Consider the following 27,672-nt stretch of genomic DNA (forward strand, 5'->3'; position numbering starts at 1 on the left):
TATGGCTGCAAGAAAGGCAAATGCTGTTTTGGGCTGCATTAATAGTATAGCTTCCAAATCATGTGAGGTACTGGTTCCTCTCTATTCAGCCCTGGTTAGGCCTTATCTAGAGTATTGCATCCAGTTCTGGGCTCCACAATTCAAGCATGTTCAGAGGAGGGCAACCAGGATGATCAGGGGTCTGGAAACAAAGCCCTATGAGGAGAGACTGAAAGAACTGGGCATGTTTAGCCTGGAGAAGAGAAGATTGAGGCTAGACATGATAGCACTCTTCAAATACTTAAAAGGTTGTCACACAGAGGAGGGCTAGGATCTCTTCATAGAATCATAGAATAGCAGAGTTGGAAGGGGCCTACAAGGCCATCGAGTCCAACCCCCTGCTCAATGCAGGAATCCACCCTAAAGCATCCCTGACAGATGGTTGTCCAGCTGCCTCTTGAATGCCTCTAGTGTGGGAGAGCCCACAACCTCCCTAGGTAACTGATTCCACCATCGCACTGCTCTAACAGTCAGGAAGTTTTTCCTGATGTCCAGCCGGAATCTGGCTTCCTTTAACTTGAGCCCGTTATTCTGTGTCCTGCACTCTGGGAGGATCGAGAAGAGATCCTGGCCCTCCTCTGTGTGACAACCTTTTAAGTATTTGAAGAGTGCTATCATGTCTCCCTCTTCTCCCTCTTCTCACCACCTCTTCTCAATCCTCCCAGAGTGCAGGACACAGAATAATGGACTCAAGTTAAAGGTAGCCAGATTCCAGCTGGACATCAGGAAAAACTTCCTGACTGTTAGAGCAGTGCGACAATGGAATCAGTTACCTAGGGAGGTTGTGGGCTCTCCCACACTAGAGGCCTTCAAGAGGCAGCTGGACAAGCATCTGTCAGGGATGCTTTAGGGTGAATTCCTGCATTGAGCAGGGGGTTGGACTCGATGGCCTTGTAGGCCCCTTCCAACTCTGCTATTCTATGATTCTATGAAATTATTATTATTATTATTATTATTATTATTATTATTATTATTATTTTACTACTTTTGGGGCACTCTCATCTTTCTTTCTTTCTTTCTTTCTTTCTTTCTCTGTCGCCTTCTCCTAACAAACCTTTGTCGAGCCTCAGCCTTCCTCCCTTCTTCAGGCGTATTTCGGTGCTTGCCTCCCTCAGAGTCTTGCTCAGCATGGCCCTTCTCCGCCAGCCGCATTCCCTTGGGCTCAGCCCTCAACCGCTATAACTCAGCTTCAGAATCCTCCCAACTCCCCAGACACCGTCTCGCCGACTGGCCCAGCACTCTGACCATGACAGACGTTTCCCCAGAACCAGGACAATGCACGAGCCTCCATTCTTTTAAATAAAGGAGGGAAAGGATGCACTTCTTACACAAATAAAAATGACACGTCGTGGGGTCGTAGAGTGAGGTGCTCCTTTTTCCACTCCACGAACTTCCCCAGCATCTCGTCGGGCGTCCCCGTGGTGGAGATTTTATCGTTGTCTAACCAAAATTCCAGAGAGGAGAGTATAATCCTCATGTTGAGTTTGAAAAACATCTGAAAATGGGAATGATAACAGAAGTTTGAGGGAGGTTCTGAAGCAAATACACTGAACCAAACTGCTTCTGGGTGTGGGAGGCTCTAGTTGGAAGCAAAGCTGGACTAGACGGACCAGTGGTCTTAACTGATAGAGAAGGCAGCTTCATATATTCACCTGAGCGTGCTGTACAATTTATTTATTTTATGTACTTACAATATTTATATACCGCTCCCCGTTCAAAATTTCGGAGCGGTGTACAAGATAAAATAAAATAAAAACAGAATACAACACTTTAAAATAGAATTTAAAAGAAGCAAAATGTACAGTGAACCATGGCTGGTCATTAAGGGAAGGCTTCCTGGAATAATGACGTTTTCAGGAGGCGCAGAAAGCAATACAAAGTTGTCAACTGCCTGACCTCCAGAGGCAGGGAATTCCACAGGAGGGGGGCCACCACACTGAAGGCTCTTCCCCTGATGGACTCTAATTGGAGGATGGATCTATGTGGAACCACCAGAAGCAGACCCTCGGATGACCTCAGCGACCAGGCAGGTTGGTAAGGGAGAAGGCGCTCTCTCAGGTATCCTGGTCCCAAGTTGTTTAGGGCTTTGTACACAAGTACAAGAACCTTAAACCTCACCCGGTAGCCAATAGGCAGCCAGTGCAGTTCCCTCAGCAGAGGAGTTACATGCTGGAAAGGGGCAGCTCCGGACAACAGCCGAGCTGCAGCATTCTGCACTAGCTCCAGCTTCCAGAGCAGCTTCAAGGGCAGCCCCACATAGAGCGCGTTGCAGTAATCCAATCTTGAGGTTACCAAGGCCTGTACCACTGTGGCCAAGCTATCCCTGTCCAGGAGAGGCCGTAGTTGGCGAACCAGCCGAAGCTGGTAAAAGGCACTCCGAGTTGCCGTGGCCACTTGAGCCTCCAGCGACAGAGACGGATCTAAGAGTACCCCCAAACTATGAACCTGTTCTTTCAGAGGCAGACCCATCCAGAACAGGCAATGAGCCTATGTCCTGGACTTGGCCAGTATCAGTACCTGGCATCCTTCAGGAACTGCTGAGGGCCCTGCACCCAGGTGAGGCATATTCCCCCCCTGCTCTGGTGCTTCAAGCAGCTCAGGGAGTTGGGTCCAGCCGCCATTTGAAGTTCCAACAATGTCCCTGGCTTAGTTTTGCTCTGCGAGAAATTAAAATGGTGCCTCCCACCAACAATGCACTGCTGCTCAGAGCCCATCATGGCTCTCTGACAGAGGCGGGCATCCCCAGACGGCACGTTAACCAGGCCCCCCTCAAACTTGGAACTGGCCCTGCCGTATATGTAGTCGTGGGGACATTCTGGAGAAGAAACCAGCAGTTTCTTTGGGGCTGGAAACCTCCGTGTTAGGGGTTGCCATTATGAGAATTTCCGGGGTGTGTGTGTGTGTGTGTGAGCTGGTCTTACTTATTTGCATAACCAATTATCTCGGATTTTTTAAAACTTATTTTTGTTAATGGACACTTGAAGTTGCTTAATAATAATAATTTGCATCAGCTGTTGATCTGGTTGCACATATTTTTAAATTTTAATATTAGGCATAGGAGGAGGAGGTCGTGATTTCCATCCAGACAATAGCATGCGGTAAGGTGAAGTTTATCCATCTCTAGCTGTGATCCTGATGAAAATCCTCCTCACCACTGCTGACATTAGTGATAGGGAAAAAAGCTCCTACTGGCACAAATATTTCACTTGTTACCGGGGAGGGGGGGAGGTCACTGGGGTCACAGCTGGGAAGGGGTAAATTCCCCCACCACTACCACACCATTGTGGTTCTGCTGGAAATCAGGGGAGGGTGCCTCTGCATAGAATTAAATTTTGTTGTTGTTGTTGTTGTTGTTGTTATTATTATTATTTACATTTATATACCGCCCCATAGCCAAAGCTCTCTGGGTGGTTTACAATGATTAAAACATTGAACATTAAAAACAAGTATACAAAATTTAAAAACCATAAAAAGCATAAAAACAGACAATATCCAGTTAAAACAACTATTCTGGGGTCAGTTAAAAAAAAAACTCAGCATATGCTGTTAAATGCCTGGGAGAAAAGTTTTGACCTGGCACCGAAAAGATAACAATGTTGGCGCCAGGCAAGCTTCGTCAAGGAGATAGTTCCATAATTTGGGGGGGGGGGACCTCTGAAAAGGCCCTCTCCCTTGTTGCCATCCTCCGAGCTTCCCTCAGAGTAAGCATCCAGAAGAAGGCCTTCAATGTTGAGCGTAGTGTATGGGTAGGTTCATGTCGGGAGAAGCATTCCGTAAGGTATTGTGGACCCAAGAGGTGTAAGGCTTTAAAGGTTAAACCCAGCACCGTGAATCAGGGTCAGAAACACACAGGCAGCCAATGCAAGTGGGCCAGAGTGGGTCTTATACGTTCGAACCTTCTGGTTATCAATCTGGCTGCTGCATTTTGCACAAGCTGCAGCTTCCGAACGGTCTAAATCCCCAACACCCAGGCCATGGACCGCTACCAGTCCATGGCTTGTTAGGAACCAGGCCGTGCAGGTGAGCTGCTTTCACCACCCCCCACCCCCACCCTAGCGTACCTGGGCGTGGGGCGCCATCTCGCCTGCCCAGCCGAAGTGTAGCCAGGACGCTGGGGTGGGGACTTCGGAACGGCGTGCCCGGCCAGAAGCTGCTCTGGGAGAGCGACTTCCGGGCGTGCCATTCCGAGGCCGCCTGCCCGCTAGGATGCTAGAGTGGGGGACGGGAAGGCTTCCCAAAACCATCCCCTCAACCGCCACCACCCGGGTCCGTGGAAAAATTGTCTTCCACGAAACTGGTCCCTGGTGCCAAAAAGGTTGGGGACCGCTGGTCTAAATGGCTGCAAGATATGATATTAATGTAGATTGTAGTTAGGCTCCAAGTTATGCACTGGATATTTCTGTGTGTGCATCAGGGCACTGGCATTGTTCTTGCAAACGTCTCATCTTAGCCTGGGACAGCTCCCTGGGAGACAAGCACAAAGGCAAGGTGACCATTGCGGAGACTGGGTCCAGGGCCCTGTCTCCACAGCACCGAGTTGATGTCACCTCCCTCCAAAGCCCCGTGGCTTTACTTACCCTTAGTGGCATCAAATAATCTTGACGCCATCCGGGTAATGGAGCCCAGCCTCCCACCCCACCCTCTTCCTGGTAAAAAGTGACCAATCAGCGCTCGCCTTCCACCAGCACTGTTACAAGATGGGGGATACTTGGGTCAGCAATACTACAAACGAGAAGGATCTTGGAATTGTTGTAGATTGCAAGCTGAATATGAGCCAACAGTGCAATATGGCTGCAAGAAAGGCAAATGCTATTTTGGGCTGCATTAATAGAAGTATAGCTTCCAAATCACGTGAGGTACTGGTTCCTCTCTATTCGGTCCTGGTTAGGCCTCATTTTGAGTATTGCATCCAGTTCTGGGCACCACACTTGAAGAAGGATGCAGACAAGCTGAAGCGTGTTCAGAGGAGGGCAGCCAGGATGATCAGGGGTCTGGAAACAAAGCCCTATGAGGAGAGACTGAAAGAACTGGGCATGTTTAGCCCAGAGAAGAGAAGATTGAGGGGAGACATGACAGCGCTCTTCAAAAGGTTATCACACAGAGGAGGACCGGGATCTCTTCTTGATCATCCCAGAGTGCAGGACATGGAATAATGAGCTCAAGTTACAGGAAGCCAGATTCCAGCTGGACATCAGGGAAAACTTACTGTTAGAGCAGTACGACAATGGAACCAGTTACCTAGGGAGGTTGTGGGCTCCCCCACACTAGAGGCATTCAAGAGGCAGCTGGACATCCATCTGTCAGGGATGCTTTAGGGTGGATTCCTGCATTGAACAGGGGGTTGGACTTGATGGCCTTTAGGCCCCTTCCAACTCTACTATTCTATGATTCTACCAGGGACTGCCCCCCAGATTGGCTCCTGAGTGACGTCAGATGGAGGAAGAGCCATACTGACCTCGCTCCCAATGAAAAGAGTCGGGGTAAGTCCTTGACTTTTTCAATGCGCAGCTTCGCGGGGCTCTCCCGTCATATAGACAGCCCCCTGGACCCAGGACAGCCTTCTTGGGAAGAGTCAGGAAGTCTTAAGAGCCTGAGCTGTGGCCCAGTGCTGCAAAAGGCAGGACCTGCAAACACATTCTCTATCTCCGTATAAAAATGCATTGACTTACAGTGTTGATAAAGCTGATAAGCTTCATGATTTTCCCTGTCACGATATCTTCATCCGAACCCATATAATCAAACTGGAAAAGAGTAACACTCCCTCATTAGCCAGTTTTAACAGCTCAAGACTATGTCATACACTAATGTTTTGTATGCCCACTGACAATACTTTTAAGCGTACACGTAAAAATGTAAAATGTGCGTTTGAGAGAGAGAGAGAGAGAGAGAGAGAGAGAGAGAGAAGCAATGTTTGCAAACGCATATATCATACCTAGGGCATGGTCTGAGCACATGATACTAGGGTGACCATATGAAAAGGAGAACAGGGCTCCTGTATCTTTAACAGTTGTATTGAAAAGGGAATTTCAGCAGGTGTCATTTGTATCTATGGGAAAATTTCCTCTTCATCACACCAGTTAAAGCTGCAGGTGCCCTGCCCTCTTTTAAATCTGGTCACTCTAGTATAACTCCTGCAGCTTTAACTGTGGTGATGAAGAGGGAATTTCACCAGGTGCTGCATGCATACAAATGACACCTGCTGGAATTCCCTTTTCTATGCAACAGTTAAAGATACAGGAGCCCGGTCCTCCTTTCCATATGGTCACCCTACATGATACAGCACGTGAGGCACATGAACCCTGCAGCAGCTAGGCAGGATTGGGGCTGGTCACTACCTGGGAACCCCACGTAGAACACCTTGAGCTCCATGATGGGAAAGGGGCAGGACATAAATGTACTAAATAAGTAAACAAAAGCAACTATTCAAAAGCAGTTTAGGAGTTAAAGTGTCTATAAATAAAGGCACTTTAAAAATAAAATAACAGGACCCCAATTGGCTGCAACACCCTGCCTAGTGCATGCATGGAAGCAAACCTGGGTTTGCCCCTATGTAAGATGTGAAACAGCCCTTGGAGGAAAGGCTTCTCCAGATATGTGCAGCAGCATCTTACTAGCCCACACTCTACATGTGAAAACACTGGTGGTTGCAGTCCCTTAGAAAGATTGCCCATCATTGCTCCCAGGTATGGAAGAGACCCCCAACCCCCAACCTCCCAGATACGGTCAGAGTGAATTTTATTGGCTGTTTTCAGACGACATGATAGTCAATGGTGGGATAATAATCAACTCGGCACTTGTGTCAGGATCTGTCCTGCAGCACCATCTGGTGGCCACAGTGCACCTTGCCAGTTGCAGAGTAGTTGCAGGACCATAGGCGTGCGCAGCACATTTCATTAGGTGGTTCGGCCAGGGATTTTTTAAAAAAGGATTCACAGCACATAATTAAGACAAACCTGTTCTACATAACATCTTAATGTTAAAATCACTGAAATAAAGAACGGGAGACATTCAATGTATCTGAAATTAACACTACTGGCTATGGAAGTTAAAGAACTAAAGGCTATCAAAGGCTATCAATGGCTACTAGCCCTGATGGTTGTGTGCTATCTCCAGTATTTGAGGCAATAAGCCTGCGTGCACCAGTTGCTGGGGAACATGGGCGGGAGGGTGCTGTTGCACCATGTCCTGCTTGTTCATCCCTGGCCGATGGCTGGTTGGCCATTGTGTGAACAGAGTGCTGGACTAGATGGACCCTTGGTCTGATCCAGCATGGCGCTTATGTTCTTAAAATACATCCACACCGATATCAGGAAAGCTGTCACACTTAAAACATGTTCAATAGTCAGGAAATGTCTGAATCAGTAAAAGATAGCATGAGTTGGTAAAGCCCATCATGTTCATCTAGAAAGACCACCACTCGTAAGAAAAGAGAGATGATGATAAATAGTAATGGCAACCCTGTTAATTTTTTTAAACAATTTTTTTAAGAAGGATGAACAGTTATCAGCAATTGTTTCAAAATATACAATATCCCAATTATATCAAACAAATTGGAGAGGAAGGTCTATGGGTCAAAATGCATTATTTAAAAATGAATTACTGTTTTCTAGCACCAACTAGAGTTCCACTTCTTCCTTTGCACTACTCAAGCAAGCGAGCCAAACCACATACCACAGAGGATGACTAAAAACAACTATCTATATCTATGTTGGGAAAGAATTTCCTTCATGACTCAAAATTCCTGATCCCACCCAGCAAAGATTTTGGGAAATCTCGCTCATATTGGCATAGGTTGAGATATTTTGCTGGTCAAATTTACCATCAGTGGTAAATACCTTAATGGAAATGTCTTTGTGACTTTTAACAATTTTACTTTGGGCTTTCAGTCTAGAGAAACTGCAGGTGGATGATATGAAATAACTAACAATTACAGGAGAAGTGAAAAACCCTTCTCCATCCCACACCCCACCATTAGGCTGACCATATGAAAAGGAGGACAAGGCTCCTGCAAATTTAACAGTTGTATTGAAAAGGGAATTTCAGCAGGTGTCATTTGTATATACGGGGAACCTGGTGAAATTTCCTCTTCATCACAACAGTTAAAGCTGCAGGTGCCCTGCCCTCTTTTAAATCTGGTCACTCTAGTATAGCTCCTGCACTTTAACTGTTGTGATGAAAAAGGAATTCCACCAGGTTCTCCATTTATACAAATGACACCTGCTGAAATTCCCTTTTCTATGCAACTGTTAAAGATACAGGAACCTTGTCCTCCTTTTCATATGGTCACCCTACCCACCATGCCTATTGGCACAAGAGCTTCGGCTATTGGGCGGTATAAAAATGTAATAAATAAATAAAAAATAAATAATAGTTAAATCCCCCCCCCCCAAAATCAGTAAATTTGTTGGAAAACCTAAGGAAAATTTAAAGCAGTTCTGTGATTTGTATCACTGCTTCAGTGTGCTGAACTATCTTTGTCATTTTATGAAAGGGGTATGAATTTATTTATTTATTTATTTATAGTTTCTTCTATTTTATTTCTATGTGGGAAATAAATGTAATGAAGTCCAGAACTCAGATGCAAGGAATGGAAGGGAGGAAATCAAGTCAGGGATTTGGATTTTTAAATTGTTGAGGGGGGAATTTACAAAACTGATAGTCCCCAAACTTTTTGGCACCAGGGACAGGTTTTGTGGAAGACAATTTTTCCACGGAGGGGGGTGGGGGTGGGGGTTGAGTGGATGGTTTTGGGATGATTCATGCACATTACATTTATTGTGCACTTTATTTCTATTATTATTACATTGTAATATATAATGAAATAATTATACAACTCCAGAACATTTGAGAACTACAAGTTCAACCACAGCTTTTAAAGCTCAACTAAAAACTTTTCTTTTTCCTAAAGCTTTTAAAACTTGATGTTGTGCAGACTTCTACTGTTACTTTCTACTGTTAGTTTTTCCCTACCCTGTGCCTGCTTACCCTACCCTGTACCTGTTTGCATTCTCTTCCCCTCCTTATTGTTTTACTATGATTTTATTAGATTGTAAGCCTATGCGGCAGGGTCTTGCTATTTACTGTTTTACTCTGTACAGCACCATGTACATTGATGGTGCTATATAAATAAATAAATAAATAAATAAATAATAATAATAATAATAATAATAATAATAATAATAATAATGCAGAATCAGTGGGAGCCCTGAGCTTGTTTTCCTGCAACTAGGTGGGTTAGGCTGAGAGACTGTGACTGGCCCGAAGTCACCCGGTGGGTTTCAATGGCCAAGTGGGGACTAGAACCTGGATCTGGCAAGCCCCAGTCCAACACTCAAACCACTATGCCACACTGGATTAGACAATGCCAGGGCCTGTCCCCATAGAAACTGAATGGAGAACCTCCAGCCCACAGGCAGCCCTTGGGGGTTTCCATCCGTGTGCAAGCAAGCTTCTTTTGCTGTTAACTCTGATCACTGATTGGGGATAAGAGGATATTTGCGCAGCCACCTTTGGCCCACATTTTATACACACACACACACACACACACACACACACACACACTGCAATGGGAAGTCTCCCCCCCCCCCGGGCTTGAGATTCAGCGGTTACCTCATTCCTCCTCAGTTGATGGCCCTGGAAGAGAGGGTTGCCCAAACATGTTTGAAGAGTGGGCGGGGCTTAGCAGCAGATGAACCTGTTGTCTGCACGCCAATGTGCAGGACCCAGGCCCATATCAGCCAGCACTCCTAGATGGGCTGATGCAAACCAGCTGGGATCAGCCAGGAAAGGGCTATATAAGAAGGGCATTTCCATTACAGCCTTTGCCACAGCAACATGATCTTCTGTGCCTGCTGTAACCTGTTCCTGACTTCCTGCGACTCCAGACCTTCTGCTTCGCCTGACCACACCTCTGGCCCTGCTTGAACCTTGTTGCTTCTGGACCTTGCCCTTTGCCTCTGGCCTTGCCTGGACTCTGTTGCCGGTTCCCCCACTATCCATCCTGGCCCCGGCGTTCCTGTGCTGAGGCCTTGCTGCCCACGCCCCGGACCCTGACAACTTGTTTATCTAGAGGGTATTCCCCACACAACATGATAATAATCAACTGTGGTGTGGATTAGGATTAGCGTTGACTATTGGTCCACACTGAGTTGACTCACTCATCCCCACCCTCTCAACCCCCCCCCACCCGTCCTCCTGCAAGTATCCCATCAGCTATTGCTGCTGAAAAGCTATCCTGCCAGCTGAAGAAGAGCGGCAGCTGCCGTTTCGACTGCTCTTGCCTCGCAACTCTGCGGCTGACGAAATAACGGTGCCTTCCACGCACCATAACCAACGGTGGTTCAAGCAGCCAATTCTGCACAACGTTGGTAATTTGCGTTGGTTATTTTGGCCAAATAACCACCCGTTGGTTAAAAAAAACTCCCTCACCATAACACGACAGCCCATGGTGGGTTAAATAACCAACCGTTGACTATTTAAACCACCATGGGTTATCGTGTCGTCTGAACCCAGTCATAATGTTGCATTATGTTAAAGGTGGCAGTAGCCGGAGTGCATGAATGAATGCTAAGGCGGACCACGCTTCTGAAGCCCCAAAATCATGCACAGAGGCCACTTGAACACCCCTGTCTCCCAGGGCAAGCCTAATTGTTGAAGTGCTTTTGACCCACAGAGGGCCATTAAAACAGACCTACCAGAGTCTTGGCCACGATCACATGCATCTCCACGTATCTCACGGTGCTGAAGTTAATCTGTTCAATTCAAGGAGGGAACAAAGTTCAAGGGCATATTATTGCACTCTTGCGGTACCTGTGCTCATTATTAACGTCATGAAAAGGTCACAGGTGGAACTATAATTGTAGACAGATGCTGAGGAAGGGCTGGATCTGGGGAGCTCACTGCCCTCCCTCATTGTGGGCCTCACTGGGTCTGCACCAATGCCTGGAGAGGTGATGGGGTGAAGATCACTGACTAGGGAAGCAGGGAGACCCTGTAGCTCCATGGGAGAGCACCAGCTTTGAACGCAGAAGGTCCCAGATTCAATCCCCAGTAGGTCCAGCCCAAAGAGGTTGCTGGGCTGGAAAAGGCTGCGATCCAGTGCACGCTGACCTGGACCTCATCAAACAACGATGTTTATACTTCAGAATAAACAAGCACAGAATCTGGCTACACCTGCATCTCCTCGTGTTACGGGATATACTGTTGTGCCACGAAAACTGAAGAGGACTGAGTTTTATTAGGGTGACCATATGGAAAGGAGGACAGGGCTCCTGTATCTTTAAAGTTGTATAGAAAAGGGAATTTCAACAAGTGTCATTTGATGCATGCAGCACCTGATGAAATGTTGTCTTCATCATAATTAAAGCTGCAGGAGCCTTGCCCTCTTGACCAGAGACAAAAGAGAGGAAGGCACCTGCAGCTTTAATTACTGTGATAAAGAGGGAATTTCACCAGATGCTGTATGCATACAAATGACACCTCCTGAAAATCTCTTTTCTCTGTTAAAAGATACAGGAGCCCTGTCCTCCTTTTCATATGGTCACCCTAGATTTATACTGCTGGACATCTGAAGATGTTTGCTTAAGAGCCAGCATTGCAGATCGCACCTGCCAGTGTGAACTCTGGAAAACTCAGGGTTCAGTCTTTGCCCTGAGAGGGAGCAGGCGGAAGGTACGGGGGGGGGGGGCAGGGGGGAGAGACACTTGGGTTGCCCTGAGTTCCAGAGGGGGGAAACACAAGCTTTTGCATCTGGAAAGAAGCAAGCTTGTGGGGGCTGCAGTCTCTTTTGGAGGGCTGGTGCTACTTTCAGACGAGAACTCCTTGCCTAGTTGTCTGCCAGCCTGCCTCGGTTTCACCTGCATATGGGTTACTAAATTAGCATTACAAAAGCACCTTAAGACAGCAATCGTATGACTCCTACACAGCGCCTGGGGGACGTAGGATTTTTCAGTTTGCTGGCTCCGATCTCAGAGACAAGGGTCCTAGTTAGGAACATGGAATCGGCACTCCTGCCCCCACCTCGTCGTAGCTGGCACAGAGAGAACCGTGCTCATAAAACGGAGCGTGGAGACAGGGAAAATGGGACATTCCCAGGGGGAGGGGAGACCAAGATGGCAGTCCTACGCTCTTTCCTACAGCCGCCGCAGCCTCCTTCCCTCCCACTCCCCAAAGCCTTTGCTAGATGGGCAAAATCGCCCATCTAGCTACAATGCAGAGGCACCTCCCTCTCTGCACATGATACTTGTAAGTCTCCAAGTCCTGGGGCTTATGAGTACCCAGGACATGACCCACAGGATTGCCCCCTAAGATTTTAGGCTGGTTTTTTCCTCATTGTACACCCGAAAAATATCCTTGAAACGACCAGCCCAAGGAACTCCCTACTGGTCCAGGAAGTGTGCATCTGTGAAATACTAGGTTGCTATTCATTTTTTCCTCTGTACACACACTCATTCTCCGTTTGTTTTTTTTAAAATTAGAACTCACCGGTACTTCTGGGCTTGCCCTTTGACTGATTTCTGTGGTCCAGTCGATGGAATAATTCTCTTTAGAAACATTGAAGTCCTCGTCGTTGTATTCGGTCTGATAAATGAGATGTTGAAATCCAGAGGCCGATTCCACCGGCTCGATTCCATAGGTGATGTTCTCAAAGAGCAACAGCCCGCTGGTGGGCAGGCGGGCAGCGGGGAAGAAGCCAAAAAACAAAAACAAAAAGGGAGACCGATGGGGTAAACCATGATCTCCGAGATGGTCCATAGTTAAATTCCCTGTCTAGCCTGACACGTAGCACTTCAGCACCCCAGTTTCAGAATGTGAACAGTCACTCTTAGGGCCAAGCTATGCTTTAATCAGCCTCCCCCCCGCATCATAGCACCTTCCTGTTGTGTTGGACTGTTGTGATGAAGAGGGAATTTCAGAAGGTGTGTGTTTTTTGTCTATGACAGTTATGTCTGGTTGGTTGCAAGGTATTGTTTTGTCAGTATGAATTGTTCTGTCCCAATATATATTATCCCATTTATACACTGCCCCAAAGCCAAGCTCTCTGGGCGGTTTACAAAGATTAAAACACTGAATGGCTTTGTTTATTTTTCCTAATGACCTGAAATCTCTCCCTAGCCTTTGCAAGGTGACACCCTTCAGGTACTGGGAAGGACAAAGAAACAGTGTGGAGCAACTCTGGGGAAAGTCAGAAAGAAATAAGAGACAGTTGAGGGATTTTCGCTGGAGTTACTGACAACAGTGGTGCTGTTTTCCAGAACTGAGAAAGTATTTCTGGGGGAATCTAAAACAGGATTAACAGTTTTGCTGCCTGCTTTTGGGCATATGCTTGCTTCCAATAGGCTCTGCTTGAATATTTGTAAGCAAAACAGATGTTTAAAAGCTGTTATACGTCTCCAGTGCTCTCTCATCCAGAGTAAATCCTGATTTTTATTAATTTTTTCATTATTTTTTTTCATAACTACACATATGAACAATACTTACATAACAATAACATCAATCTTCAATATTTAACTACACATTTTGCTTATTATTACCTATTGACATTGGTTCCCCTAGTCCTCACACTGCTTGGAGAAGTGGGGAGCGCATAACTTATGAAAATGGTTTTTAAAAATGTAAAATTGAATGAGTATATGAGCATGTACTCGTGTAAAATTAGTACATACTCATGGAAAACGTAAAATTAGGCGAGTACAAGACAACAATCATGAACCCATCATAAAACAGATGAACGGCTCCTTAAAAAATTGGCAGAATAAATGAGTTCTTACTAATCTCTTACAATCTGAAAGAAAAGAATCCTTCGAGGGCACCTAAGGAAGGGTGTTCTATAGCTGTGGCACCACATGCAAGAATTCCCTGCTCTTGAGCTGACATCGATCAAACTACGGCTGAGCTGAAATTTTCAGGTCAGCTTTTTTCTCTGAAAAAATGGGGGGGGGCAGGGAGGGAGCTTTTTCCAACAATGCTCCTGGAATGATGCAAGATCCTGGCAAAGCATCATCCACGCACAGGCACTGCAGAAGAGCACGGTGACCAGCAAGCAGCACATGTGGGGTGGAGGGACAATTAAAGCTGCATCACACCAGCGTTATACTGTGCAATCACTGCGAATTGCATGCAAAGGACTCTGAAGTTTTCCATCTTATAATCTGCTTTGAGTGCAAAGTACTCCCAAGCATCTTGCTTTAATTGTGCTATAAAGCCAAAAGGATCGACCTATTTTGCTACCTGTTTAGGAGCGAATCATTTGTTGTTTTCCAAGCGGCCACTGGGGTCGCAGGAGTAGGATTTGATATGTTTAAAGGACAAATTAAACAAATGCTTACATCTGCGTAAGTTTTAAAGATAAAGACATCAAAACTGGCACAGTAATAGATATTAAGGAGAGCTTTCAGCATACCAAATTTGAATCGGATTGGGTCATGCATTGATTTTTTATGATTTTTTACATTTCCCCCCTTAAACCCTTCTCCTGGTATGCAAAGGATCTTAGGAGCGCTGCCGCCTGGAGTGTGATTTATCAACAAACAACAACAACAACAGCTTTACGCTGTAGGGGATAATTCGAGGGAACCGGGTACGTGGGATGAAGCCTTTAGTTAAAGAAAGAAACTCATACACCTTAGAAAAGACACAGCTGCTACCACTGGTACTTACCAAGCTGACCACCACAGAACCCCCTCCTGGGAATAGAGAATAAAATGCCACTCCGCTTTTGCAGCATGCAAAAGAGGTTGCAGCAGGGCAGCAGCATTTTGGGGGCAGCACTAGCTCCTCAAGGGCGAAAAGGAGCAGTGGAAGGATTCAGAGAGGAAAGGGCCTGCAGCACAGCGGCGTTGCAGAAGGGACTTTGGGCTACTCGAGAGAGGATGGCGAAGAGGACATGAGGTCCGGCTTGAAGCTTAATGCACAAATGCACATCAGCTACTAGCCAAATGTGCATCAGCCGTAAGGGATGGAACTCGTTTTCTGAAAAGCAAGGCATAGGCAAGACAAGGCCTCTCCCCTCCCAGGAATTATCATCCTACTTCAGCTGCAGGGTAGGCATGTTGAGAAGGAAATATCAGAAGGGAAAGAAAAAAGTAAGGGTAAAAAGGGATAACCATGAGCAAATAATAATAATAATAATAATAATAATAATAATAATAATAATAATAATAATAATAATAATTCCTGCACATAGAAAGATGTCAGTAAGCTAGCCTACTCCCTGATGTGCTAATTTTCTACGCACAGGAATAGAATGGAATCGAACTCAATGTTATTCTCAACCTCATGTGCCACACCACAAGTCTAAAGTAGTACAACGCAGCTACGGGTTGACCACCTCAGTGCAAACTATGATGCAATAAAACATAGTTGGTCTTCATTTCAGCTGGGGCTGAGGGTTTTGCAGGCAAGAAGGTCACAGGAACGACTGATCTGGGGGAGGGATTGAGGGGAGAGGGAGGCGGCACCATGTGTAAGGTCTTGTCATGCCATACCATAATACAGTCACCACCATCACCACCATCATCATATGTATTTTGCCCAACTTCAGCAGATCCATGATTTTTCCTTCACCCAAGCTCTGATGTGGTCAGAAGGCATTCTGAGGTACAAAGGGTTCTGTTCAAAAGTTACAAGGAGGACTCACCTGAGACCAGAGCAGGTGCTCAGCATCACAAGTGAATTTGTGTAAGTTTCTATGTAGCCTTGATAGTAGCAATCCCGCTAGAAAGAATAGTTTCTGTATTAGCAGGCATCATAGAACACAAACACACACCTGCAAGTCACACACACCGCTGTATGGCATCCATCCATCCCCTTGTGCCTTGGGCCCTGTTCAAACATTGAAAGACCCATGGTAGCCACTCGAGAATGCAGCCCACCCTAGTGACCAATATTTGAAGCAACTGCACAGGCTTTCAGCAATTTTTGATTGCATCGTCACATCCATGTTGATTTATTGCTGGTGACTCAGCAGCAAAAATGACCAGAATCATGTGGGGAGCAACTTGTGGATTTGCCATGTAGCGCAAAACCATTCCCGCATTTTAGATCACATATATTAACCTATCTGCAGGCCTCCTTTCAAAGGTTTCCCTATAAGTGTCAAGCTGAGTTACCCTTTCAACATTCACAAGATCAGGTCGTCCCATCAAAACCCTTTCAATGAATCAGCTTAACTCAGTCCTTAGTCCTTTGTTGGGTTCACATACGTAACGTGCGTATGGATATGGAGGTATAATTTTGTGCGCCAGTCCATGGACGGAGTGGAAGGAAAAGGTAGAGGGTTTGGCTTTACTGTATGGCTGTTTGTGTGTGGGTATCCAGGAGACTCCTGGAGATTTGCTATCTCTGGACATCTAGAACTGGGCTATTGGCCTGTTGACCCCTACTGATTAAATCTTGTTAAGTCAATTGCTTTCTGGATGTTTGTTCATCTTTTGATCTCACATTGCAAAGCAATTTCATTGCTACTTTTCCCGTGATGCCATCTTTCCCTCCAACATCCAACCCTTCACTTGACAAAAGTGAGTTCTGGCCCACGCCGACTTGACGGACGCTTGCAAGTGAAAAGTGGGGTGGGGGGAGGTTAAGCAGGTCTCCCCATTGTTTCTCCAATGCCAACGGCCCAACCTGGCCACATTGGAGCAGAGAAGTGGCAGCCAGGATTCCCAGCTCATGCGCATGATGCTGAAAGTCAGTTTCTGTCTAATATGGCTACCCTGCGGGCCAACCCAAGGATGGGGGTTGTGGGGAGAAGCTGTACAGACGTGGTCTGCTCTGTGAAAGAAAATGTGTATATCAACCAACGTGTGCTCAAGAGCATGTCTAGACCAGTGTTTTTTCCTGGGGATCATCCCGGGAACATTCCTGTGCGTCCACACTCCATTTCCCTGGGATAACTGGGACCACTTGTAGCCGGATTCTTCCCGCGGTCTCAGGATCCTCCCAAGACTGCAGGAGGTGTGTGGGTGTCCGTCCCACCTTTGTCCGCCTCCTCGTGAGTAAACGCAAGGGGGAAGGAACCGGGCAAAGGGCACGGGGCTTTTCAGGAGCTCCATGCCCATCGGGAATGGGGGGATTGTTTTTTTTTAAAAAAAAACCAACAACTTACTTTTTTATTGGAGCGCACGTGCACTCATCTCCTGTAAAGAAAAAAGAAAATGGCGGGCGCAACATCCCACCTAACTCCCAGGATGTCGCGCTCACATAGAATCATAGAATAGTAGAGTTGGAAGGGGCCTACAAGGCCATCGAGTCCAACCCCCTGCTCAATGCAGGAATCCACTTTAAAGCATACCTGACAGATGGCTGTCCAGTTGCCTCTTGAAGGCCTCTGTGGTGGGAGACACCACAACCTCCCAAGGTAATATCGAGCAGAATATCACGAGATCCTCCCCCTTCCCTCCCCTGGTCTAGACATGCCCTAAAAATGCCCCAAAAGGGGAGAGCATCCAAGTCAGGACAGAAAAAAAGGGAGAAATAGGTTCTCAGGATACAAAAAATTCTTTATTTCTAAGCCCGACTCGTTTGGGCCTGTGTTCTTTCAAAGGCCTTCCTCAGGGGGTTGATAAGGGATATCTGCGGGAATACTCCTAGCAAGGTGATCATCTCCTATGATAATCAATGGCAACTTTTTTGCATCCCGAGAACCTGTTTCTCCCTTTTTTTCTGTCCTTATTTTCTGTCCCCATCAATATGCTCATTAATGCAAACATTTAAGCTGATCAACCAAATGATTAAAACTCATATGATTCATCAACTTTTTTTAAAAAAAAATGGTTTATAGCTCTAATGTAGTCAAATCACAATCAAATGAAAAGAATCTTGCTTCCTTCATCTGAGAAATCTTACCTGAACAGAAGGGATAATAGACATCATATTCCCCGATTGGGTGTATGTATAAATTCTGAAATCATTGGTCAAAATGGATCTACAAAAACACACACACAAAGGGGATGCAGGGTGAGGAAGAGAAGGAAATACCACCCGAGAGACTGGATTTTGGCAGGAAAACAACTCGGGGTGGATGTGCTCTGGTCCCGGGAGAGGGCCTTTTCTGTGGTGGCCCTCCCAATTATGGAATGATCTCCCCAACAAGGCCCGCCTGGCGCCAACATTGCTATCTTTTTGGCGCCAGCTTAAAACCTTTCTCTTTTCCCAGGCATTTAGCAATATGTGATGAGCTTTAATGATCCTAGATGCATTTTTAAAGCTGTTTATAGTTGTTTTCAATGCATGTTAACTGTGTATGTTGTATGTTTTTGTAGTTTTAAATGTTGTTTATTGTTTTTAAGTGTTTTAATCTTATGTAAACCGCCCAGAGAGCTTCGGCTATGGGGCAGTATACAAAGAAGAAGAAGAAGAAGAAGAAGAAGAAGAAGAAGAAGAAGAAGAAGAAGAGGAAGAGGAAGAGGCGGAGGAGGAGGAGGAGGAGGAGGAGGAGGAGGAGGAGGAGGAGGAGGAGGAGGAGGAGGAGGAGGAGGAGGAGGAGGAAAACACATGGTGTAGTCTGGGCCTCAGATTGCCCAGGTGAAAAACTGGAATCTGGAGCTCTGCTGCCTCTCCTCCCTCTCACCTCGACCCACCCTGGGCCTCTACACCCAGCTGGGGAGACAAAAAGGAGCCTGGAGTCCACCCAACAACCCTGCAGAGCGTGACCGTTTCAAATGCCTGCCACTCCATGTTTCACCAGAGAGGCTGAGGCTGGTTGCCCAGATGTGAGGGGAAGGGATAGGCAGCCATGACAGTTCTTCACATGTCTGCCTGGTTCATGTCAAATATGGGGCGGGTGGTTCAGTTTTTATATCAAAAGGGGTGTGTGAGTGAAGGGAGCTGAACCCTATCCACCCACCAGCCCCCCGCAACACACACACACGTTAAGCCCTTTCCTTCCCAGGTCAGCCTAGTTCCAGTATCAGAGCTCCCCTCATCTACACATCCAATTTAGAATTAAAGAACACATCGCTATCCCGTCCTGCTTTGGTCATAGTCAATTTATATACTGTGTTAGGGTAACCATATGGAAAGGAGGACAGGGCTCCTGTATCTTTAACAGTTGAATAGAGAAGGGAATTTCAGCCAGTGTCATTTGTTTGCATGCAGCACCTGGTGAAATGCCTTCTCCATCACAACAGTTAAAGACACATGAGCTATACTAGAGTGACCAGTTACAAAACAGGGCAGGGCTCCTGCAGCTTTAACTGTTGTGATGAAGAAGGATTTTCACCAGGTGCTGCATGCATACAAAGGACACCTGCTGATATTCCACTTTCAATACAACTGTTAAAGATACAGGAGCCCTGTCCTCCTTTCCATATGGTCACCCTATACTGTATTTCCTACAAATATTACGCTCAAAGCAGTTCACAAAACAAACAGGTCTGGGGCCCGATTCAAAGTACTGGTATTAACATTCAAAGCCCTAAACATCTTCAGGGGTCCTTCTCCGGGAGCTTCTGCCAAAGGAAGTGAGGCAGGTGGCTACCAGGAGGAGGGCCTTCTCTGCTGTGGCATCCCGACTGTGGAATGAGCTCCCTAAAGAGGTTCATCTGGCACCTACACTATACTCTTTTAGATGCCAGGTGAAGACCTTTTTATTTGCTCAGTGTTTTAACTTAATTTTAACTTTGCTGTTTTAAATTTGCATCTTAATAATAATGATGATGATAATAATAATTATTATTATTATTATTATTATTATTATAATAATAATAATAATAATTTATTTCCTACTCGCCTCTCCGATTGGATCGAGGCGGGGAACAACAGCAAGCATAAAATACTAATGAAAAACATAGTATACACTGTTAAAAAAAATCCTAAAATTCTACTGGATAGGCCTTTTAAACCAGTATTAATTTCTGCATTGCTGCTTGATTTTATCCTGGTTGTGTTTTTATATTGTATTTTATATTATGCTTTTATACTGTTTGCTTTATATTTTGGATGGTTTGGTTTTAATTTTTGTAAACCGCCCAGAGAGCTTCGGCTATTGGACGGTATAAAAATGCAATAAATAAACAAACAAACAATGTAAACACAGTAACCTTAATTATCATACATTACATTTAACTCAGCTACAGTTCAGCTTTATATTTATTTATTACATTTTTATATTGCCCAATAGACGAGGCTCTCTGGACAAGTGCGCAATTCAAACCATAAAATACAAGCGTACAGGAACGGGGCAGGGACTAAAGAAAGAAACATGGCTACCGCTGCCATATCTAGGCTGGGCAGCGTTGAAGTACCGTATTTCTTCGATTGTAAGACGCCAATTTCAGTACCACCAACAGAAAAAAAAACAACCCAAGACACACCCACGATTCTAAGACGCACCCCATTTTTAGAGATGTTTATATGGGGAAAAAAGTGCGTCTTAGAATCGAAGAAATAGGGTAATGCCTGCCTTTCCTGACGCCGCTTGTTTTATTACATCTTTATCCCACTTTTGCTCAACGCGGCCTGGCTAGCACGCAGGCCCCAAGTCTTTCATCCTCATAGTAATCCTGTGAGGTAGGTGATGCTGAGATCCCACCCCACCCCTCCTCCCTGATTTAACTGCCCCCATTTGCATTCCTCTATGCGTACCATTGTATGCATGGTGAGAAACTCTTGGGCTATGGCTAGACCTGCTGATATCCCAGGGATCGCCCCGGGATCGTCCCTGTGCATCCACATGACGCACAGGGGATCCTAGGAGCAGGGAGGGATGATCCCTCCCTTGGCCCGGGATATCACCCTACCCTTTTAGCCTGCTTTTTCCGCAGTCTCAGGGTAATCCCAAGACTGCAGAATGCGTGGCCAGGAATCACAGGTTGTCCCGGCTCCTTGTGAGTAACCGCGAGGAGCTGGGCACAGAGCTCTTCAGAAGCTCTGTGCCCATCAGGGGTGGGGTGGTGGGAGCGGGGAATTTTTTTTTAAAAAAAAAACTTCCATTTTGTGATTGAGCACTCATGCGCTCCATCTCCTTTAAGAAAAAAAACACAAAATGGCGGGCACGACGTCCTCTTCCTCCTAGGACGTCACGCACCACGTGTAGACAGAGGGGGAGATCTCGCGATAACCATATTGCAAGATCCTCCCTCCTCTGTCGCGCTAGACACGGCCTTGTTTAGCCCTTCGAAGCACTTGACTCTGCAATGCTGCTGCCCCTCCCCACGTGCCTTCATTGAACGCACTTTGAACAACGGCACAACACTAAAGCTAGTCACCTCCAGGCTTCGCTCAGCACCTGCAAGATTGCAGCCTGACTCCCAAACTTGCGTATCCGTAAGTAAATGGGGCCGAGCGTACGTGGTGGCATTGTGCTAAAATAAAAGTTTTTGGGGACTTGATTTTTAAAGAAATTGAGAAGATAACAGGGCAAAAAGTTACTAAATTACTAGAATTAACATTGTTAGGATTATTTCAGGAGGGGAATAAAAAAAGTTGAATCTAAACAATTAATAGGATGTCTTTTAGTTGCTGTCAGATTGGTTATAGTTAGATATTGGAAAGATTTGGTTGGCGCTATGCTAAGAAATTGGTGTTGGATCCTGGATTGGATCTGGTTTTACTTTGTTCCACTGTTTAATAAGTGCCTGGAGGCATGAAGAAATATGAAGAAACCAGAAGGAGTGTGTTTTCTGAATGCCAAGGCTACAGCTGGACAGTTATTGAATAATTGGCTGAAGATGGTTTCAATTAGTCAATTAGTGATTCCCATGATTGTACAGATTTTTGCTCTATATAAATGCCTGTGTATCCGTTCCCATTTTTATTCCACTCCATCTGTAATGCTGTGTAAACTATGATCATCTGTGAGTATGTCTGATGCTGTAACTAAGTTATTTAACTGCCAGTAAAAGGCTTTGTTTTAACTAAGCAAAGTATCCTGAGCCTCATTTGTGTCTTTGCTGTCCTACACTGAGAGCCGCTGCTAATTTCTGCTTATCTCTAGAATAGAGAGTTTAACTTCCAACAATAGGTATAGTCAGGTTTGGCATGTAGCCTTAACGGAGAAACTGACAAAAAAATTGAGATTAGTAAGAGGAACAAGATTCCAAGATACATTTAATAAAGCCTGGTATTGTTTCATAGTATACACAACCTCGTCGGAATGGGAGAATAAAATTCCAAAAGGATTCAAATCCTTTTGGTTGTCACAATGAAAGATACACCTTTTGTGATGGGTTAACTTATTTTCTTTTTGATTTTTCTGACTTACAAAAAAAAAAGAGAAGAATTATATGTATGTGCTTATATATTTATATATGCATATATTGTAATAGATATAATAGTATCATTGATTTCCTATGAGGGGAGGAGGGGAGGATAATTATGACTGTTTGTATTTTTATTTTTATTTCTGTTTATTATTTCTGTATGTTATAAAAATAAAAAATTATATACACAAAAAAATGAGACTGAGCGAGGGGTGGGGGGTGAGGACGCGCATGGCCCATGAGTCACATGCAACCTTCTACCTCAGATAAGGTTTCCTCAAAATCCTTTTAACCAGTTTTTAAAGTTTATTAATCATGCATGCAAACAGAAAAAACGGACCCAGAGACTGGAAAGCAAATCCCAATTCTTTCTTCTACTCACTGTTGCCTCAGGTGAATTGTATATAGCTTCTCCTTTAGATTCATATCATAGGACATCCTTTCCTGCAACAGCCAAAGATTTTGTCATGCAAAATTGATAGATGGATAGAGTAAAGTTCAACCCACACAAACAGTGGGTGGATTCTGCCCACCTGCAAAGGTGCAACAGTTCAAGAACAGTTTTACTGCTGGATATGCGGTGATTGTAGACTGGGGTCCTTCTCCCACAGCTAGAAGCAGAATTAAAACTGTGGTTCCACGTGGCACTTAATAGAGTGCTTCTAGTGGTTTCTGCAACAAAAATGACACCGTGCATCCTTCCCAGACCCTAAAGCTTTCACAATCCTGGTCTGAGGATGACAAGAGGAACAGCTCAACGTATTTAGATAGCATCAGGTTGGCAGAGGTTGTTGCAGTATATTGCCACCCCCTAAGACAGAGGTGGGCAATGAGTTTGCCCCCAAAAGCCACATGTAATATTAGGTGGTCATAGCTGCGCACTCCAGGGATGTCCGTCACTGGAAAATCCAGCCCTTTGGGGGGCCGACGGATTCCTCCCAACTTGGCTTGCATTTATGAGCTGAGCCTGGGGTTTGTTCCTGAAATCCAGGGCCTTTTTAAGGTTTCGGATTGAGGGCAAGGTGGCACTAAAAAGCAATATGCGCAAATTCCAACCATAATTTGCACAAATTAATCAAACCGTGACTGTGATTTGTACAAATTGCAGCTGTAACTTCTGCAAGAAAACAATAAATAAATAAATAAATAAAACAAATAAAAACAAATGTTTTTAACTTTTGTAAACCTCCCAGAGAGCTTCAGCTATGGGGCGGTATATAAATTTAATAAATAAATAAATAAATAAAAGAAATTAAAATCTGCAAGCTGGCCCAACTTGGTGCAGTTCCAGTTGAGCCGGCTCATGGGAAAGGAAGCCTACATCTAGGGGGATCAAGTTAACTAAAGCTCAGTGAGGTTCACACCCCGGATGGATTTCTCCGACAACCCTAGCGCATTCACATGTATGGGTGCACGTAACCCCTCCTAGAGGGATAGGTCTGTTGTAGCAGAAACATGATTGCCTTTTTTGAAATAGTTACATTGATTTATACCATGAATTGTTACTGAATATTAATATACTGAAATGAACTGTCGTTGAAATGTTACCGATACGTTGCTATTGAAACACTCACAGAGGCCAGTAGTATGGGTTATGTGTTGGTGTTTCTATCTGTATGCCGTAGGCCACTCTTAATGCAAACTTGATCGCACTTGAGTGTCCTCTCTGGTCCTGTAGAGCCTGCTCTGCTCCTTGGTATACTAAGGAGTTGCGGTCAATGAAACAGGCTGGACGTCGGCTGGAGCGCAAATGGCGCAAGACTCGAAGCGAAGATGACCGAGCACGCTGTAGAGCGCATAATCGTGCCTATTGCGTGGCAGTGCGGGCAGCAAAGAAGGCTTATTTTGCTGCCTCCATTGCGTCCTCGAGTAGCCGTCCAGCGGAGCTCTTCTGGGTGGTCCGGGAGCTGCTAACATCCTCCCCAGCAAATGGGGCCCTGGCTCCATCAAGGACCCGCTGTGACCTTTTTGCATCACACTTTGAGGACAAGATCGCTTCTCTCCGCAGCGAGCTTGACGTTGTTTTTAGTGCAGCTCCAATTGAGGTGTCCGATGCCACCATCTGCCCAATTTTATGGGATCAGTTCCAGTTATTGCAGCCTGATGATGTAGACAAGGTGCTTGCAGCAGTGCGGCCGACCACTTGCCCTCTCGATCCCTGTCCCTCCTGGCTTATAAAAGCAAGCCGAGGGGGTCTGACTGGGTGGGTCCAAGGGGTGATAAATGCTTCTCTCCGGGAAGGGGTGGTCCCTGCTGTCCTTAAGGAGGCAGTAGTGCGACCACTCCTGAAGAAGCCCACCCTGGACCCGATGGTATTAGGCAACTACCGCCCAGTTGCTAACACTCCTTTTTTAGGGAAGGTACTTGAGAGGGTTGTGGCGGAGCAACTGCAGGCACTCTTGGAGGATACTAATTATCTAGATCCATTCCAGTCTCGGTTCCGATCTGGTTACGGGACTGAATCAGCCTTGGTCGCCCTGATGGATGACCTTTATCGAGAGAGGAAGAGGGAGAATGCAACCCTGTTACTCCTGCTTGATCTCTCGGCGGCTTTTGATACCATTGACCATGGTATCCTCCTGGATCGATTCTGTGGGATGGGCATCGGAGGCACTGTTTTACAGTGGTTCCGGTCCTACCTACGGGGTCGTTTTCAGAGAGTAGCATTGGGTGACCAGTCCTCAGCCTCCTGGCAATTGAGCTATGGAGTGCCGCAGGGCACCATCTTGTCCCCAATGTTATTTAACATCTATATGAAGCCGTTGGGAGCGGTCATTAGGGGATTTGGAGCTAAATGCCATCAATACGCTGATGACACGCAGCTCTATCTCCCTGTGACAACTGAATCAGGTGAGGCTGTGCAAGTCCTGGACCAGTGCCTAGACTCGGTAATGGGCTGGATGAGGGCCAATAAACTGAGACTAAATCCTGGCAAGACGGAAGCCCTGTGGTGAGTGGTTCCCGAGTCCGGGAGACAGGCTCATTGCCTGTTCTGGATGGGGTTGCTCTGCCTCTGAAAGAACAGGTTCGTAGTTTGGGGGTACTCTTAGACCCATTTCTGTCATTGGAGGCTCAAGTATCTGCCACGGCTCGGAGTGCCTTTTACCATCTTCGGTTGGTTCGCCAACTACAGCCTCTCCTGGACAGGGATAGCTTGACCACGGTGGTACAGGCATTGGTAACCTCAAGATTGGATTACTGCAATGCGCTCTATGTGGGGCTGCCCTTGAAGCTGCTCCGGAATCTGGAGCTAGTGCAGAATGCTGCAGCTCGGCTGTTGTCCGGAGCTGCCCCTTTCCAGCATGTAACTCCTCTGCTGAGGGAACTGCACTGGCTGCCTATTCGCTACCGGGCCAGGTTTAAGCCCTAAACAACTTGGGACCAGGATACCTGAGAGAGTGCCTTCTCCCTTACCAACCTGGCCTGTCACTGAGGTCATCCGAGGGCTTGCTCCTGGTGGTTCCACCTAGATCCATCCTCCGATTGGAATCCACCAGGGGAAGAGCCTTCAGAGTGGTGGCGCCCCTCCTGTGGAATTCCCTGCCTCTGGAGTTCAGACAGGCTCCAACCTTGTACTCCTTTCCGCGCCTCCTGAAAACATCTTTATTCCAAGAAGCCTTTCTTTAACATGCAGCCTTGGATTTCTGTGTTGTTGTTGTTTTGCTTCTTTTTAAATTTTGTTTTAACTGTTTTATTCTGTTTTTATTTTCATTTTACCTTGTACACCGCTCCGAAATTTTTTCAATGAGGAGCGGTATATAAATATTCTAAATAAAATAAATAAATAAAAATCTGTTGTAGAAAAGGAGCAGGTACGTTAAATGGAGTTAATTTTGCCTCTTCTTTAGTAGCTGCCCGCCTGGCCATCTCCAGAAACAATGCCAAGTGTTGGCACTGACCTTGAAGTCCCAAATGGTTTGTGCTCAGTGTATCTGATGCATTTCATACCCCTTTATGAACCTATACACAACTGGGGCCTTAGCTAGACCTAAGGTTTATCTCGGGATTGTCCCGGGGTCGTCCCTGCCTGCTCCTGGGATCCCCTGTGTGTCCCAGGATAAACCTTAGGTCTAGCTAAGGCCTGAATCATCAATGGATCCACCACCATCTGAGCTGCAGCATATGGGCTCTTGGGACAACATGTTTTCATTCAGCATGGGGCCTATGGTGTCTGTATGTTTTTCCCCTGAAGGTCAAATAGCAAAACCAAAGGGGAAATTTGATAAAGGGCAAAGCATTCTCTCTCTCTCTCTCTCTCTCTCTCTCTCTCTCTCTCTCTCTCTCTCACACACACACACACACACACACACACACACACCAGCACCATGGTCCCAGTTCAAATGCGGGCCCAACGTGGGTTGGTTGGAGGCAGAGTTTGCAACTTGCCTTTTTAAAGTCATAGGTCTTCACATCTAGTTTGGCCTTGCGTTGGTAGTTTTTTTTTTTTCAGTCTGCTTGGTTCTCCGTGCCTTCTAGTATTTTTAAATGATATTGACTGGGTTCGGATGACACAGTAACCAAGGATGGGTTAAATAATCAACGGTGGTTAAATAGTCAATGGCTGGTTATTGTGTCGACTGTCAGGGCTTTTTCACACCAGTTGGTCATTCAGCTAAAATACTCAATGCAAATAAACAACACTGTGCAGAGTTATTTCAGCAACTGACTATTTCATTGCACACAGTTGGTTATTTTCAGCGACTACAGAGTCCTCTCACAAGAGTGACCAGTGCGGCAGCTGCTACTCTAGTCCAGTTGTCAGAACTGAAAATGGCGGAGGACTGGGGTGGGAGGGTGGTGAATGTGTCAATCAAACACACCACTGATTAATAGTCACCCCGACGCTGGCCTTAATCCACACCACAGTTGATTATAATCGTGTCGTGTGGGAGTTCCCCCTCGATAATCAACCATGGAATTGACTATTAACCCACCATTGACTACTGTGTTGTCCAAATGCAGCCACTGTGTTAATACATTCTGATGTAAACAATCAAGCACAATACCGTATTTCCAGAAGCATACACAGGGATCCTCTGAGGAATAACCACTTGTAGAAATGTTCGCTGAGATCCTAAACAGGAGAGACCCTCCTATAATCATTCATTTATGAATACATTGGATCTACAGAAACTTAAGGGTAATATTTGCACTACTGGATTATACCTCTCATTTTGTCTTTCCTGGAAACCCTTGGGCACTACAATTGTGCAAGGAGCATTTCCAGCATTCTTATCAAATTGCAATTCCCTAGATTCCTTGGGGAGGCCAGTTAGGGTGGTCTAAAACCATTACATATTTCTAGCATAGTTGTGCAGCTTTTTTAGGACTAGCTGCGCAGGGAGAGAGGGTCAAATCCAGCCCCAGAACATTTAATTTTGAGACTACCAAATTTGAATCAAGCTGTGAAAGCTGGACAGGAAAATGATTTTGT

At 45.7% G+C, this 27,672-nt stretch overlaps 1 protein-coding gene across 1 annotated transcript in view; it reads right to left on the minus strand.

Annotated features, from left to right (window-relative positions):
* LOC134407604 (disintegrin and metalloproteinase domain-containing protein 2-like) overlaps nucleotides 1-27,672 on the minus strand; it is a 72,428-nt gene that overhangs the window by 34,584 nt on the left and 10,172 nt on the right. Inside the window, exons 4-11 of the mRNA XM_063139472.1 lie at nucleotides 27,245-27,312; nucleotides 22,621-22,682; nucleotides 17,884-17,962; nucleotides 15,677-15,753; nucleotides 12,523-12,700; nucleotides 10,734-10,790; nucleotides 5,709-5,780; nucleotides 1,368-1,534 (exon numbers count right to left, since the gene is read on the minus strand). Of these exons, the coding sequence (XP_062995542.1) occupies nucleotides 1,368-1,534; nucleotides 5,709-5,780; nucleotides 10,734-10,790; nucleotides 12,523-12,700; nucleotides 15,677-15,753; nucleotides 17,884-17,962; nucleotides 22,621-22,682; nucleotides 27,245-27,312 (760 nt within the window). The remainder of the gene's footprint in view (nucleotides 1-1,367; nucleotides 1,535-5,708; nucleotides 5,781-10,733; nucleotides 10,791-12,522; nucleotides 12,701-15,676; nucleotides 15,754-17,883; nucleotides 17,963-22,620; nucleotides 22,683-27,244; nucleotides 27,313-27,672) is intronic.

The sequence above is a fragment of the Elgaria multicarinata genome, chromosome 12, assembly GCF_023053635.1.
Source record: "Elgaria multicarinata webbii isolate HBS135686 ecotype San Diego chromosome 12, rElgMul1.1.pri, whole genome shotgun sequence".
NCBI lineage: Eukaryota > Metazoa > Chordata > Lepidosauria > Squamata > Anguidae > Elgaria > Elgaria multicarinata.